At 41.3% G+C, this 17,314-nt stretch overlaps 1 protein-coding gene across 10 annotated transcripts in view; it reads left to right on the top strand.

The window, feature by feature from the left end:
• Positions 1-17,314, top strand: part of PPFIA2 (PTPRF interacting protein alpha 2) — a 285,512-nt gene that overhangs the window by 91,664 nt on the left and 176,534 nt on the right. For 3 of the 10 annotated variants that reach the window (XM_060777388.2, XM_060777387.2, XM_060777386.2), the window contains exon 1: positions 5,122-5,571. The exons of the other annotated variants lie outside the window; for them this stretch is intronic. In XM_060777388.2, the coding sequence (XP_060633371.1) occupies positions 5,491-5,571 (81 nt within the window). In that variant the 5' untranslated portion in view covers positions 5,122-5,490. Of the gene's footprint in view, positions 1-5,121; positions 5,572-17,314 lie in introns of those variants that run through there. 10 annotated transcript variants of the gene reach the window in all.

Genomic DNA, 17,314 nt, shown 5'->3' with positions numbered 1-17,314 from the left:
AACTGTGCCAACAAAGAGAAAAAAATAGGACAAGTGCAAAGAAGTCAGAATGGATGTCCAAAGAACTTCTAACTGTGCTAAGACACAAAAGAGACATGCACAAGAAATGGAAAAAGCGAGAAATCACCAAAGAAGAAGTCAAACAAATAGTCAACACCTGTAGGGAAAAGGTCCGCAAGGCTAAAACACAAAACGAGCTCAGGCTTGCCAGAGACATCAAAAACAATAAAAAGGGCTTATTTTCTTATGTCAGTAGAAAAAGGAAGAACAAGGAGGCAATAGGGCCTCTTCGAGGAGAAAATGGGGCATTGCTGACAGGGGATATGGAAAAGGCGGAACTACTTAATGTCTTCTTTGCCTCAGTCTTCTCACAAAAAGAAAGTCATCTTCAACCTCAGCAAGATGGAGTGGATGAGGGATTAGAGGACATCCAACCCCAAATTGGGAAACAAGTCATCCAGGTATACCTGGCCGCTCTAAATGAGTTCAAGTCCCAAGGGCAAGATCAACTACACCCAAGAGTATTGAAGGAACTAGCGGAAGTCATTTCGGAACCATTGGCAATCATTTTTGAGAGATCTTGGAGAATGGGAGAAGTTCCAGCAGATTGCAGGAGGGCCAATGTAGTCCCAGTCTTCAAGAAGGGAAAAAAGGATGACCCAAACAATTACCGCCCAGTCAGCCCAGTCGATACCAGGCAAGATTCTGGAAAATATTGTTAAGGAAGTGGTCTGCAAACACTTAGAAACAAATGCGGTCATCGCTAATAGTCAACATGGATTTATCAAAAACAAGTCATGCCAGACTAATCTGATCTCTTTTTTCGATAGAGTTACAAGCTGGGTAGATGCGGGGAATGCCGTGGATGTAGCATTCCTGGATTTCAGTAAGGCCTTCGACAAGGTCCCTCATGACCTTCTGGCAAACAAACTAGTCCAATGTGGGCTAGGCAAAACTACGGTTAGATGGATCTGTAATTGGTTAAATGGACGTACCCAGAGGGTGCTCACCAATGCTTCCTCTTCATCCTGGAAAGAAGTGAAGAGCGGAGTGCCACAGGATTCTGTCCTGGACCCGGTCCTGTTCAACATCTTTATTAATGACTTAGATGAAGGGCTAGAAGGCATGATCATCAAGTTTGCAGACGACACCAAATTGGGAGGGATAGCCAATACTCCAGAGGACAGAAGCAGGATTCAAAACGATTTTGACAAATTAGAGAGATGGGCCAAAACTAACAAAATGAAGTTCAGCAGTGACAAACGCAAGATACTCCACTTTTGCAGGAAAAACGAAATGCAAAGATACAGAATGGGGGACAATGCCTGGCTCGAGAGCAGTATGTGTGAAAAAGATCTTGGAGTCTTCGTGCACAACAAGTTAAACACGAGCCAACAATGTGATGTGGCGGCAAAAAAAGGCAATGGGATTTTGGCCTGCATCAATAGGAGCATAGAGTTTAGATCTAGGGAAGTAATGCTACCCCTCTATTCTGCCTAGGTTAGACCACACCTGGAATATAGTGTCCAATTTTGGGCACCACAATTGAAGAAAGATCTTGACAAGCTGGAATGTGTCCAGAGGAGGGCGACTAAAATGATCAAGGGTCTGGAGAACAAACCCTATGAGGAGCGGCTTAAGGAGCTGGGCATGTTTAGCCTGAAGGAGAGAAGGCTGAGAGGAGATATGATAGCCATGTATAAATATGTGAGAGGAAGTCACAGGGAGGAGGGAGCAAGCTTGTTTTCTGCTGCCCTGGAGACTAGGACGTGGAACAATGGCTTCAAACTACAAGAAAGGAGATTCCATCTGAACATGAGGAAGAACTTCCTGACTGTGAGAGCCATTCAGCAATGGAACTCTCTGCCCCGGAGTGTGGTGGAGACTCCTCTTTTGGAAATTTTTAAACAGAGGCTAGATGGCCATCTGTCAAGGGTGCTTTGAATGCAATATTCCTGCTTCTTAGCACGGGGTTGGACTGGATGGCCCATGAGGTTTCTTCCAACTCTATGATTCTATGATACTACATGCAGTCCAGAGACTGCATCTGTATATCATATTATTCTGTGGGACTGGAGGCTATGTTTCATTTCCAACTTTTCTGTTTATGAGTAAAAACATTTTTCTTTTTTTATCTTATCTTCCCATTGAAACCGTGATATCTTAAAGTGGCTTAGAGGTGTTGTATTTGATTTCCTCTGCCATATATATGACTTTGGGCTGGGAAATTGAATAATCCAGGCTCTTGAGAGACTATCAGTATTCGGATAATCTTCTGTATCTATATGAATCTATCACAAAGTTCTGAATGCACCTTTCTAAGTTTGTTGACATGTGGCACTCTGGGGTGATCAATAAATGATAACAGAGTATTTTGTCTTTGGTATTTTTATACAGCAAAACTGAAAGCTCAAGAAGGCATTTCAAAATACTTTGTTTTGCCATGAAAGTTCCCACTCATCAATTAACAACCAGTAACTACAGTTTAAAATTATTATTATTATTGTATTCCATTTAAAATGTGTTCAATTTTTCTAACAAAACACTTTGTGCCTACAGTTTTGTCAAGAATATCTGAGATTTTGACATGGTATATTATAAAACAGATAACTCTTAAATGTGGTAATAACTTTGAAATGATAACATAAAATATAAGGAACACTATCTTCAGTATTTATTTATTTATGTATGTCATTTTTATCCCGCCCATTTCAGCCAGAAGGTATACAGACTAGCAACAATTAGATGCCATATATATATTCATATATCAGTTAAAAGCAATTAAATCACATCATAAATACATATAGAAGCAATAAAACTATAAGAATCTATAAAAACAATGTCTTCCTGTTAGTTCCTCATCTGTTTACATCATCTTAGCAGTTCCGTGTTCATATTCCAATTTGAGTTTATCTGGTCACACTGAAGTTCCAAATGCTTGCTCAAAGAGCCAGGTTTTCAATCTTTTCTGAAAGGTCAGGAGGGGAGGGGGCCAATCTAATATCCCTGGGCAGGGAGTTCCACAGCTGAGGGGCCACCACTAAGAAGGCCCTGTCTCTCATCCCCGTCAGACACGCCTGTGAGGCAGGCAGGATTGAGAGAAGGGCCTCCCCAGATGATCTTAACTTCCTAGAAGGTTCATAGGGAGAGATGTGTTCGGACGTATAAGCTGGGCCGGAACTGTTTAGGGTTTTATAGGCTAAAGCAAACACTTTGAATTGTGCCCAGTAGCAAACTGGCAACCAGTGGAACTTGAGTGGACTCTGTCTCTGGGGCTTAAAAGACCTCCATGGGTATGCTATCACTTCCTGGTGATTTGCCCCACTGTCCCCACATCAAATTTTCCCAATTTCTGTAAGCAAAGCTTCCACTGTACTTTACAAAACTACAAGTCATTTTTGACTGGGTCTTCCTTGAATAAATCTTCAATTCTCTCTCTTTTTCATTGTTCTTCAATGTATTATTTCCATTGTCTTTTTATTTTTTCTTGATTTTGTAATGTGCCCCTCCTTGTCATGTAGTATTCCTTCTATTGGATTATATTTCCCTTTGATTTCTCAGATCTTGTGAAGAGGCCTCTTGTTCTTACTTTTTTCTGTCATCTTTTATTTCTCTGCACTGATTATTATAGAATGGGGGTGTCCTGTGCACATATAATTGACTAGTTAGATTATTTATGCTGTATGCTCCTTTACTGACAATGTCAGTGCTCTATCTCAGCCTTGCCAACTCAGTGCCTCTTAGATTTATTGGATGGGAAAACCAGGAAATCACTGTATTTTAATTGTTCAAGTTGCTTCTGATTCTTAGTAGAGTTTTTATCTGATCTCCTGTCATTATCCTGAAATGGTAAAGGTCAGTTGTGTAAGGCCCAAAAAACTAGAACTAAAATGAGTGGCTCCAAATTCATGGAGATTTTCCCTCCTCCATTATCAACCATCTGGGAATTACTTCCAAGATTGTCCATCCCATGTGTTATATTAACTTATTGTTCATGGATTTGAACTATCAGATCTCTAGGCACTAGACTAAACCGGCTCTGAAATCTGTTTCTGATGCAACTACATTAACTATGCTAGGTCCTTTGGAAGAAGTATAGTTGATTAGACTAATGAACATCTGGCCTGAAGGATTAGGAGCTAAACATTAGGGAGGAGTGAAATCCTGGAAAACTTCCCTTCTTTATCACATATTCCAGAATACAATGTTGACAGCTGTGGAAGTTAGCACAGTAATTTACCCAGGAATGCATGTGGTAATATGGGAACTTCTTTCATGAGTCATTGTGTTATACTTTTCCTTAAAATGTTGAAATTTTCAAAATCAGACCTGATGTGAGTCCCTTGGTGGACTGTATTCAAAACCTGTTTGTCATTCTACCATTAAAACAATAATATGTATCATTCTAAATATGTGACTATGAACCCTTCCTACCATAGGCTTCTTTTTTCAGTTAAGCCATTTTGGCTCTTTCCTAGGAAGTTTTTATTAACGGGAAGTTTTTATTAACTTCCTATTCTCAGAACATAGTCTAGGATAGAGAACATGCAGCACAATAAATGTTTGCTACATGCTCATGCTTACATGAACTTGTCCTTTAGACACTAGGATGGTGACAAACACCCAGTCATCAAAATAAACATTATTGTTGTTGCCAGTTCATTGCTCCTCTGACGTACTATTGTCCTGAAAATGAGTAGACCTGAGGGCGGCAAAGTCACTCATATAAATAACATAGTTTCCCAGGCTATTTTTTGTTTAAGGAATTATGGAGGCATTTTAAGGGTTGTTGGGGTTTTTTTAAGTGTGGCAAAATTTTGTCTTGTCTTTAGATCACAATCATTTCTTATAATAATTCAAACTGGTAGGTAAAATGAAAGAAGAAAGAAACATTATCTACAGCTTATGAAGTAAATTATATAGTAATAAACTATTAGGTTAAAATTGTTTTTTGTCATGCACATCTCTGAGTATTAAGTGTGATATGCTTCAGGTTAGTCAGAAGAGGTCTCCTGTCGTATGCTCTCTGTGCTGGCTTGCAACTAAGCTGTGTGTTAACAGTTAACTGGGATGCTTAGCATAATCATTCTGCTAGTCTGTAGAGGAGGGAGGTGATTATCACTGAGAACAGATGGGCAGGGTCCAAACCAGTGCCAGATTCTGCACCAGCTACATTTTACTGTAGGTTGTTCTAGCTCATCTTTTTTAAAAGCCAAAATCTTGCTTTTATTCCCTTGCCATTTTCGCTTTCTTTTCTTCCTAAGAACTCCCTGGACTAAAAATTGTTGACTGGTGACTTTCCTACTAAGCTGTCAAATGTAGGCATGGGGGATTTACATGCGGTCACTCATCTCTCTGAATGGATGGGGCAGATGTCATTTTATACAGTAGCTTCTGAGCAATGTATGGAAGGATTTGTCTGTAAGCAAAGTGCTCGGCTCTGCCTCTTTCCGTAGCTCCTTGTGGATTGTATTGTGTCTGTGAGCAGAAATGATTTTCTCTGACATGAACACTGTCTCTGGGTCTTCAAAGGTACATCCCCCGAATGGGACTCGGTTTTATACTTTCCAGGTAAGTGAGCTCTAATTAACTAAAGTTATTAGGGCATTGATTACTGGGAAAAGTTAAGAAAAGTATAAGATAAATAAGATGCAGGATTTCAAGGTGTTCAGTAGTGTATTTTTAAAAACAGCTTGGTGGTGCCACCTAGTAAAGTGAAGATTATCTATAAATTTTGCTGAAATTAGAAAGTGTGTGTTCTCATTTTGTGTGCCCAGTGAGTGGGGGTAATGTTATAGATAGAGGTGCCCTTCCTGTGCTTAGCTTGTTGCTGTAACATTCCTGAAATAGTTAGAAAGTGCTAAATAATGAAAATATCTTGGTGAAAGTTTGCATTTTGCGTGGAAGGGATATTTTTCCCAACCTTAAATCCTCATCACAGTGATGCCTGCTTTTTTGTCTTTTAAACTCTGGGTCATGTTGGATGGTGGGAGCAGGTATGCGTTCTTGCAGTGGCACAGTATGTCCTGAGTACTGGATTATCAGGATTTCTAGTTTATAGCCAAGTTCATCTAAAATGAATGGAAAAATCTTTGTGCTACAAGGAAAGGTAAGAAATTGAGTTTAATTTTTAAAATTATATCTGAGATAGAAAGCTGTTATTTTATTCATTCCATGCTTATGAATAAATGGAATCCTTCATGTGACAGCTTACCAAAAATAGGTAACACCCCCACTGTATTATCCAGGAAGAAAGAGGAACAAATAACCATAAGAAATGTGCTCTTCAGCAATCTGTTCTTTCACAGCAATCCACACATTTCATTATTTTAAAAGACAATACCTCTTTCATTTCAGCATTTATATCATCAGGATTAAAATAAAGCTCCCTGTGCTCCATTCTGAACCCATTGTTGTTCTGGCAATTACAGAGTAATCGTCTGCAATGGGTCTGTGACAATATAACATTGTAGCATGAATTCTTTAAAAAGAACAAAGTAAGGAAAGGAATAGGTTGCATTAAAAGCTCCAGCATGAGAAACAATCAATTTCACCCCTTTGATTCTGGAAGTATTTGGATATACTTGAGTGTGTGTGTTCCAGGTCATATTTCTTTCCTCTATTATACAGTGCTATTTTTAATCCTGCCCTTTTCTTCAGTGATATCTACCGATAGCTGAAGGCTATGCTGAAACAGTGTGCTGTCTTCCTCACAGTAATGTTCTGCCAATCTTGGCAGTGATTCAGAGACATGAGGGTTTCAGAGCTGGTCATTTACAGATTGGTTACTTCCTCCCACTTCCCCAGGTGTGATACTAAATCTTCCTTGGGGTTTTCAATATGGAGTCCTTCAAATTATCTACAGATTATACTTTATCCACACCTGGCATCTTCTCTCCCTAAAACAAAAAGGTCCTAAGCAAAACTGATGACCTTTTCAAAGGAAAGCATTACAACATGGCCTTCCCAGTCCTAGCACCTTTTAGCTAGGCCGGTATCATGGGATGCATAGAATATGCATCCCATGCAGTTACTACCTCCAGCAGAATTCTGGGGCTTGTAGTTTAGTGGAAGGGGCCTTTAAACTGCTCAGCCATAGGGGTCCTAAGTCTCACCAAACTACAAGCCCCAGAATTCTTCAGGAGGCAACCACAAGATTTCAGATAGGATGAATATGCTTTGCCTTCTCTTTCAACTCTAGCATGATAGTCCCTCATTGCAGTATAACTCCAATCACCCTTGGCCATTATTTTTTTTATCACATTTGTACCCTGCCCTTCTCAACCCTGAGGGGGACTCAGATTGGCCATGTCAGGTGGGGTGATGAAAACTGTAGTTCTACTCATCTGAAAGTACTATCTTGAAGAAAACTTCAATGATCTTCGAGCTAATTGAGGTGAACGAATCACCAGTTAATTAAATGGAACTTAAGTGATCATAAATAGACCCTATGAGACAGTCAAGGGGCTTGAGCCTGCATTTATAGCTGTTTCCACAGATTAAAATGTCCTTTTTTGGTTTGCAGCTTCAGAATCCTCGAAACTGAAAAATCAGTAGCTATGTTATTAGCCATGATCTATCAATCTGAATGGAAATGTAATATTTACACAATTTCTCTTGGTGGGCATTATAAAGACCATTTTGTCTTTTCAGTGTGAAGAAATTATGTAGATTTTATGTATACTGTAAGTATATAGCATTTTTGTGTCATTCTTCAAGTCCTTTATAAACATACTGTAGTTTACTATTTATTTTTGCTGATCATTTTTCAGTAATGCTTCACCAATCTTGGAGCATGAGTTTGATATTGCGCCATTTTCAAATATGCCTTTGTATACCAATCATGTTTCTCTTTTTGAACTTGACATTAGAAGGTAAGTAGACTAAAATATGCATATGACTAAGAAAGGACAGAGGAAGAGAAATATATGGGTCCCTCCCCACCTTCAAATCTCACTAAGCAGCCCTTGGAGTTGAACTTGAGGTATGGCCTGCAAAGGAGAATGTCAAAAGAAGTTCAAGGCTTGCCATGCTGGAAGAGTATTAAAACCTGTCCCATTGCATTGTATATAACAGTGAGAAAGTTTCTCCATCAGAGTCTAAATGCAAAAGTCATATGCCAGTAGCTTTAGGCCCAGCTAAAGTGAAACAGGGCATGATAGCTTTCAGAATTGATTACTGTAGTTCTCTGCACACTCTTTTTTTTTATTTATTTATTTATTTATTTGGTATGCTTGTATACCGCTAATATCTCAGCCTGTGCGGCGACTCATTGCGGTTTACAACATGTTAAAATATACAATGTTAAAAAATACAATTCACTTGAGCATATAAAAATTAAAATTAAGAATACATAGAAAAAACATACGCAGTATTGGGCCACCAATACAGATCGGGACATCTCATAGTTAAAATCGTCATCCAATTCGTTGTCTTGATTGCTAATCCATGGTCAGATAGAACATCACGACGAAGGTCAATTGAAGACTTGCTCAAACATCCAGGTTTTTAGTTTTTTCCTAAATGCCATTAGCGAGGTCGCTGATCTTAATTCAGTAGGGAGGGCATTCCAAAGCCGGGGGGCCACCGCAGAAAAGGCCCTATCTCTCGTTCCCACGAGCCGCACCTGTGAAGCAGGTGGGATAGAGAGAAGGGCTTCTCCTGAAGATCTAAGGGTCCTGGTGGGCTGATAGGCCGAGATACGTTCGGATAGGTATGTAGGGCCAGAACCGTTTAGGGCTTTAAAGGTCAAAACCAGCACTTTGAATTGGGCTCGGTAGCTAATCGGTAGCCAGTGAAGCTGGTATAGCAGAGGAGTTGTGTGCTCCCTGTGCCCAGCCCCTGTTAATACCATGGCTGCCGCCCGTTGGACTAGTTGGAGCTTCCGGGCCGTCTTCAAAGGCAACCCCACGTAGAGAGCGTTGCAGTAATCAAGACGGGATGTAACCAGAGCGTGGACTACCGTGGCCAAGTCAGACTTCCCAAGGTACGGTCGCAGTTGGCGCACGAGTCTTAACTGTGCGAATGCTCCCCTGGTCACCGCCGAAACCTGGGGCTCCAGGCTCAGCGATGAGTCCAGGATCACACCCAAACTGCGAACCTGTGTCTTCAGGGGGAGTGCGACCCCGTCTAACACAGGCTGTAACCCTATACCCTGTTCGGCCTTGCGACTGACCAGGAGCACCTCTGTCTTGTCTGGATTCAATTTCAATTTGTTCGCCCCCATCCAGACCGTCACAGCGGCCAAGCACCGGTTCAGGACCTCGACAGCCTCCTTAGTAGCGGGTGGGAAGGAGTGACAGAGCTGGACATCATCTGCGTACAGATGACACCGCACCCCGAAACTCCGGATGATCTCGCCCAGCGGCTTCATGTAGATGTTGAACAACATGGGGGACAGTATTGAACCCTGAGGAACCCCACAAAACAAAGGTTGTGGGGTAGAACAGGAGTCCCCCAGTGACACCTTCTGAGACCGACCCACGAGGAATGACCGGAGCCACTGCAGAGCAGTACCTCCGAGACCCATTCCCGCGAGGCGTCCCAGAAGGATACCGTGGTCGACGGTATCGAAGGCCGCTGAGAGGTCGAGTAGCACCAACAGGGACACACTCCCCCTGTCGAGCTCCCGACGGAGATCATCCACTAAGGCGACCAAGGCTGTCTCGGTACCATGTCCCGGCCTAAAGCCAGACTGTGCCGGATCTAGATAATCCGTGTCTACCAAGAATGCCTGGAGTTGTGAGGCCACCACACGTTCCATGACTTTGCCCAAAAAGGGAAGATTGGAAACAGGCCGATAGTTTACCAATTGAGTGGGGTCCAGTGATGGCTTCTTCAACAGCGGTTTTATTACAGCTTGCTTTAAGCTGGCTGGAAAAATGCCTTCCCGAAGGGAGGCATTAACCACCACCTTAACCCACTCGGCCAATCCCCCTCTGGCCTCCTTTAGAAGCCAGGATGGGCAGGGGTCTAGGATGCATGTGGTAGCTCTCATTCCTCCAAGCACCTTGTCCACATCCTCGGATTGAACCAATTGAAATGAATCCATCAAAATCGGACAAGCAGATGCTCGTGTTACATCCTCAGAGACTGCCGTTAATGCGGCGTCCAGTCCAGAGCGGATCAAGGCGACTTTGTCTGCAAAGAACCGAGCAAAAGCTTCACAGCGAGCAGCCGAGTCATCAGGGCACCCATCCTGAGTGGTGGGTTTTAAAAGGCCTCTGACAACTCGGAACAGTTCAGCCGGACGGTTCTTTGCAGACGCAATAGTGGCCGCGAAGAAAGTTTTCTTAGCGGCTCTTATTGCCGCGGCATATGACCTTAAAAAGGCCACAAACCGTGTTCGGTTTGACTCGCTCGGATCCGAACGCCACACGCTCTCTAGTTCCCTCTTCTTTCGCTTCAACACCGCCAGCTCCTCAGTAAACCAAGGGGCCGGTTTAGATCGGCTGCTTGAGAGGGGACGTTCTGGAGCGATCGTGTCTATTGCCCTAGTCATCTCCCCATTCCAGAGAGCGACCAGGGCATCAACAGGATCACCAACCGCGGTGGCGGGAAAATCCCCAAGAGCCGTCAGGAATCCTTCCGGATCCATAAGCCTCCTGGGGCGGACCAATTTAATAGGTCCTCCACCTCTGCGGAGGTTAGGGGGTGCAGTAAGTCTAAAGCTGACCAGGAAGTGGTCGGTCCATGGCAACGGAGAGATGGATAACTCCTCAACACCGCCACCTTCCTCCCATCCCTGACAGAAAACCAAGTCCAATGTATGTCCAGCACTGTGGGTGGGGCCAGATACTTGTTGGGACAGACCCATGGTCGCCATGGTAGACATGAAGTCCTGAGCCGCTCCCGTTACTATAAATGCAGTTGTACAGAGCTGAAGCAATATGTTTGAACTACAGTAAAGTATTTTGGCTAAAGGATGGACCTATTTCACCTGCCTAAATATGGTGCCCATCCAGCTGAGTAATTATCAACTGTCTGGCAGTTACGTCAACCTATAGGCCCTTTCACAGAACATAATCATTGTGCTGTGAGTTTACTGTATGACTGCCTCCTATGAAGTCCTAAGGTTTGTAGTATGGTAAAATACAGAAGCTCAGACTTACTAAACAGAGAATCCTAGAATTCCATGGAACCACAGCTATTAAAATGAAGTCATGATGCTGTAATGGTCTAGTGTAAAAAGGACCCAGGATTCAGTGGTGTAGCTCCATTGGATCCATTTCATGGATCCTGGCCATATCACTGGAATGGCAAGAATTGCAATATCATGATGACTGCAATATGGGAAAATATTTCTATAAGAAATACTCAGTTTTCTCTCTTATGTCATTCTTGATAACTTTTCTTATCATTTAATTGTTTATGTGCATACTTTAAGCATAATATATAGTATCATATCCAACTCATTTAGCTTTTTATGCAACTCAGTGTAGCCATAAACTCACTGTAGCCATAAATTGCTTAAATATGTATAGAACCTTAAGTTCATGAAGAGTCCTGCTGACATTGTTTTTAAAAAGAACTGAAACACAGTATTTAAGTGATGGTGACAATAGTAATAAGCAATACTGTTATGATAATCATACACCATATTGCAGATTCTTCAGTAGTCTTAGCCTAGAAAGGTTTATATGCAGCGAAAATAGAAATGAGAGTCATGTGAGTCATATTTTCTGCATATAGAATTACCAAGCCTACTTTATCCACTATGGGAAACTGCAAGTATTTGGGGTTTCTTAATGAGATCTATCATTTTCAAAGGCATTGCATTGGGTATAATTCTGAGAAATAAAATTCAAATACAATTAAGCAAAATGTTGCACTAGTAAGGATTTTATCATATTTGCTTCTCTTTTGTCAGACCAGTCACATGATTCTATTGTTTTGTGTACAGCTAAGAAGGATATACAATTAGTATGGCTCAGATACTGGGTATGTAAAACTTCTGTAAGAATATTACAGCTCCATAGTAAGTATTAAGAGAGCCCCCAGTGGTGTGGTGGGTTAAAGCACTGAGCTGCTCACTTACTGACTGAAAGGTTGCAGGTTCAAATTTGGGGAGCAGCGTGAGCTTCTGCTGCTAGCCCCAGCTTCTGCCAAACTAAAAGTTCGAAAACATGCAAATGTGAGTAGATCAATAACTTCCGCTCCGGTGGAAAGATAATAGCACTCCATGCAGTCATGCCGGCCAAATTATTTTGGAGGTATCTATGGACAATGCCGGCTCTTCAGCTTAGAAATGGAGATGAGCACCAATTCCCAGAGTCAGACATGACTAGACTTAATGTCAAGGGAAAACCTTTTACCTAATAAGTATTAATAATCTCCCATCCACAGCTTGATATGTTAATGTGGAAAGTTTCCTGCAGTTTAGTTTCAATGTTTATGAAATTAACATTTCAGTTCCAACATAAAGTGAATAAATATAGCTTCTTCCAAGTGCATTTTCTTTTTTATCTGCATCATTAAATGTTGTTACTTATTAATTCTTCGACCTTTCATGTAAAACACTAACCGTTCCGGAAGCTAGTTACATTTCCTAATCATTTTATTATTATATTTAGACATCTGTGTGTTTGTTATAAACTGGCATACCTTTGCATGCATTCTTTTTAACTTGAGATGATTACTATGAACTTTTGATCCTGCTTTATCAAAAATTGAACTGCTTGTTAGTATCAAACAGCTTTATAAATAATGATCCCTTGAGGCACACTCCATCAAAGCAATTATGGCAGAAAGCTAAAAGAGGGCCTACATTGGAGCATGTCGATGCTATGTTGCAACCGGTTGAACTTGTGCCATATTTTAAGAAGGAAAAAGTGTTTTTAATATTTTCCCCAATAAATTCATATTGGATACTTCAGGCTCTTCACACTAATTGTTGCTCACTTATTGGGTGTGCCATGTATGCCCATTTTAGAAGTTTGACATCTAGTTTGGAAGCAGGATATTTTTGTGAATGTTCTTCATCAGTCATGTCATATAAATACAGGAATAATTTCAGTACTTCTTTGACACTGCATTTATTAGATTAAACAAAACACTCTGTCTTGCTGCTTATTCTCAGCTTTTGTACAAATATCATAATTTAGAAATGCTTTGTAAGAATAGAATACTTTGACTTTGAATTCAGTTTTCAGAGAACCCAAGATGTAGCCATAGCCACACTGGGACATAGTTCTGGGGTGAATCCAAGTTGCACAATTATAATGCATTGATACTATTTTAACTTCATGGTTCCTCCCTGCAGACTCCTGGGATTTGCTCAGTTCAACTAAGTACACTAGAGTTTTCTGACATAGAAATTTAAGTACGTTACAAAATCAGGATTTTATAGGGTGGATGTATGACAATTAAAACAATTGAAATGATATCAGTTGATTGATATCTGTGAGTATGGGTACACCTTTAGGCCATTTCTGAATAAGAATTTATCATGGCTGTAGCCAGGCTGTAGCTCAACCACCTCCCGTCCCCAGAAAGTTTTCAGGTTAAAAGAAAAAAATGTGGTTTACTCATGAATTTAACTGAGTAAATCAGGTTTTTTTTAACCTGAAAATTTTCAGGAGACTAAGTCTATGAGAAGCAAAAATTAAACAATTCCATCCAGAACTGCAAGCACAATCTCAGGCAATTTTTGACAATTTAATCACACTGTTACTAATTGCAGCAATAGCTGATATAGTGGAAGCAACCAAGTTGGCCCACCCATATCTGGCAGGCAAAGCCTAAGGCACAGAAGTTAAGCAGTCACACTCTCTCAGCCATATGGTAAGATACACACACTCAGATTAAAAAATCAATCTTCATTATATTACTTATATTCATTATGGCGAATATCCTGGCTGTGTCTTTTAGGGCTGTGCTTTTGTCTTATGCCAAGCTTAATTCATTTGGGGAATTGTGAACCCAAAAAACTCCACAAGAAAAAGTTAAGTTTAAATACACTTTAAGATGTTTCCAGGTATATAACAATTGTGATGATTTGTGCTTGTTTTAAAAGTTTATACTTTAATTTCTCATAAACTATAAAGTAATCTTTGAATAATTAGGCACAAAATTAAAGGTATTTTATGTAAAAAATTGATAATATGTATGGGTCATTGAGCTTCATTTTTAGAGATGCCAGTTTAAAGTGTGTGTGCGTATGTGTGTAGGTCATGTTCAACTCTTTAACATTTGAAAACATACATAAGAAGTACAATGGGGCAAGAAAGACTTGCACTCTTGAGTGTCCACTGAAGTTTATCAAGGGAGTCTGATTTCGGTCAAAGTGTATTGACATAGTTTTCAAGTGTTCAGACGCTGTGGTATTCTTTTGTAACATAAATTACCAATTAACAGTCATTTTCAGTTATTTTAAGACTTGAAACTTTGATTTAATTAAATCTTTATAAAATATAGCATGCTATTTAAATTATTTTGTGTTATGGAACTACTCTTCATTCAACCCTAACCCTCAAGTGGGAGCTGATAACTGCCCCCACCCCCTGCTTGACTGGCCATGTGGCACTCCTAGCTTGACTGAGCTCCAGGTCTTTGCTCTTCCTTCCCTGGGCCTCCTTGAAATGCCTCTTGAAAAGGTGCATGGCTTCTGATGCTGTTGAGAGAAAGCAGGCGAACTGCATCTCCTCTAGCTTTACAAAACATTAAACACAGTCTCCTATATAAACAAAAGGTGAAGGATCCAGAAAGAGTGGTAACTCTGATGCTTTTTAAAATCCAGATCTTAAGGAAATATATTTCTGTGATCCTTTCACATCTGTCTAAAGAGGAGATCAGGTTTAATGCTTTGTTAATGCTGTTTCTACTCTAGAGTAGAGGCGCTGCAGGCAGGTGCATTCTTTCTCTCCCTGCAGCATGTCATGCAGCTTTCCAAGGCATTTTATGGAGGCCCAGGGAAGGAAGAGCAGTGAAGGCTGGAGCTATATTCCCTTTGTTGTTCATTCGTTCAGTCGTCTCCGACTCTTCGTGACCTCATGGACCAGCCCACGCCAGAGCTCCCTGTCGGCCGTCACCACCCCCAGCTCCCTCAAGGTCAGTCCAGTCACTTCAAGGATGCCATCCATCCATCTTGCCCTTGGTCGGCCCCTTTTCCTTTTGCCTTCCACTTTCCCCAGCATAATTGTCTTCTCTAGGCTTTCCTGTCTCCTCATGATGTGGCCAAAGTACTTCAACTTTGTCTCTAGTATCTTTCCCTCCAGTGAGCAGTCGGGCTTTATTTCCTGGAGGATGGACTGGTTGGATCTTCTCGCAGTCCAAGGCACTCTCAGAACTTTCCTCCAACACCACAGCTCAAAAGCATCGATCTTCCTTTGCTCAGCCTTCCCTAAGGTCCAGCTCTCACATCCGTAGGTTACTACAGGGAATACCATGGCTTTGACTAGGCGGATCTTTGTTGCCAGTCTGATGTCTCTACTCTTTATTATTTTATCGAGATTGGACATTGCTCTCCTCCCAAGAAGTAAGCGTCTTCTGATTTCCCTTAGCTTCCTTTAAAAACTCCTCTTTTTAATCTACTACAGGTCTTGCCCAGGCTTAATGCTTCCTTAAAGCTGTTTCTACTCTAGAGGAGAGGTCACTAGGTTGTAGTAGTTCTCAAAGAATGAGGATTAATAATAATATAATCCTTATAGAAGGATTTGAAGGAGAAGAAGGGAAGGAGGAAAAAAAACTAAAAGAATAACTCTCCAAGCCCCCAAACACAAGCATATCCCATCCAGCCATCCCATATGTCCCCAACTCCCAGTAAGACCAACTAAACAAAAAGAAGCAAGAAAATAAACAAAAATAAAGGAAAATAAAAAATATTAAATTGTGATGCTGAATAGGGGAGGAGGAGCCAAGATTGGCTGCCATGTGGTTGTGTTGCAGACAGGCATCCCTGGCAGCTGGGACCTTGTCAATACGGGCATCCAACCAATCCAAAGAAGCCAGATTGGCCAAAGGAAATGGCTAAAAATGGATCCACACTCAAGCTTGGTAACAGCTTCTCCTTTTTGCTTGGCTCAGCACTTAGATTACCATAATACTTGATACTAATGCACACCGTAATTTCGGCAATGTATTTTATCCAAAAAAGGTATGCATTAAACTTGAGTAAATACAGTAAATGCTATATTGCAACAAAATATTATTTAAGGATTAACTATTGAAAATGGAACTGTAAAGATATAACCAAGCTAAATATGCATTTTGTGTCAGTTTAAGCCAGTATTTCCAGACCAGTGCAATGCACAACATTAAAAAAGGAGAAAATGAAAATGGCTAGCTGAAATTTAAGGATGGCATTGCAAATTATGAGGGTCAAACCAGGAGTTTTTTTAAGCTATGAAAGAAATCAAGTATCTCTTACATAAAGAGATGACATTTTGGAAATCACAAACTTATCTATGATGCTACAATGTTGTTGTTGTTCATTCGTTCAGTCGTCTCCGACTCTTCGTGACCTCATGGACCAGCCCACGCCAGAGCTCCCTGTCAGCCGTTACCACCCCCAGTTCCCTCAAGGTCAGTCCAGTCACTTCAAGGATGCCATCCATCCATCTTGCCCTTGGTCGGCCCCTCTTCCTTTTGCCTTCCACTTTCCCCAGCATCATTGTCTTCTCTAGGCTTTCCCGTCTCCTCATGATGTGGCCAAAGTACTTCAACTTTGTCTCTAGTATCTTTCCCTCCAGTGAGCAGTCGGGCTTTATTTCCTGGAGGATGGACTGGTTGGATCTTCTCGCGGTCCAAGGCACTCTCAGCACTTTCCTCCAGCACCACAGCTCAAAAGCATCGATCTTCCTTCGCTCAGCCTTCCCTAAGGTCCAGCTCTCACATCCGTAGGTTACTACAGGGAATACCATGGCTTTGACTAGGCGGATCTTTGTTGCCAGTCTGATGTCTCTACTCTTCACTATTTTATCGAGACTGGACATTGCTCTCCTCCCAAGAAGTAAGCGTCTTCTGATTTCCTGGCCACAGTCTGCATCTGCAGTAATCTTTGCACCTAGAAATATAAAGTCTGTCACGGCCTCCACGGTTTCTCCCTCTATTTTCCAGTTGTCAATCATTCTTGTTGCCATAATCTTGGTTTTTTTGACGTTTAGCTGCAGCCCGGCTTTTGCGCTTTCTTCTTTCACCTTGATTAGAAGGCTCCTCAGCTCCTCCTCGCTTTCGGCCATCAGAGTGGTGTCATCTGCATATCTGAGGTTGTTAATGTTTCTTCCAGCAATTTTCACCCCAGCTTTGCATTCATCCAGCCCCGCACATCGCATGATGTGTTCTGCATACAAGTTGAATAGGTTGGGGGAGAGTATGC

The sequence above is a fragment of the Anolis sagrei genome, chromosome 5, assembly GCF_037176765.1.
Source record: "Anolis sagrei isolate rAnoSag1 chromosome 5, rAnoSag1.mat, whole genome shotgun sequence".
In the NCBI taxonomy this organism is placed as follows: Eukaryota; Metazoa; Chordata; class Lepidosauria; order Squamata; family Dactyloidae; genus Anolis; species Anolis sagrei.
The sequence above is the reverse complement of the archived record's forward strand: the minus strand, read 5'-3'. Positions and strand labels throughout refer to the sequence as shown.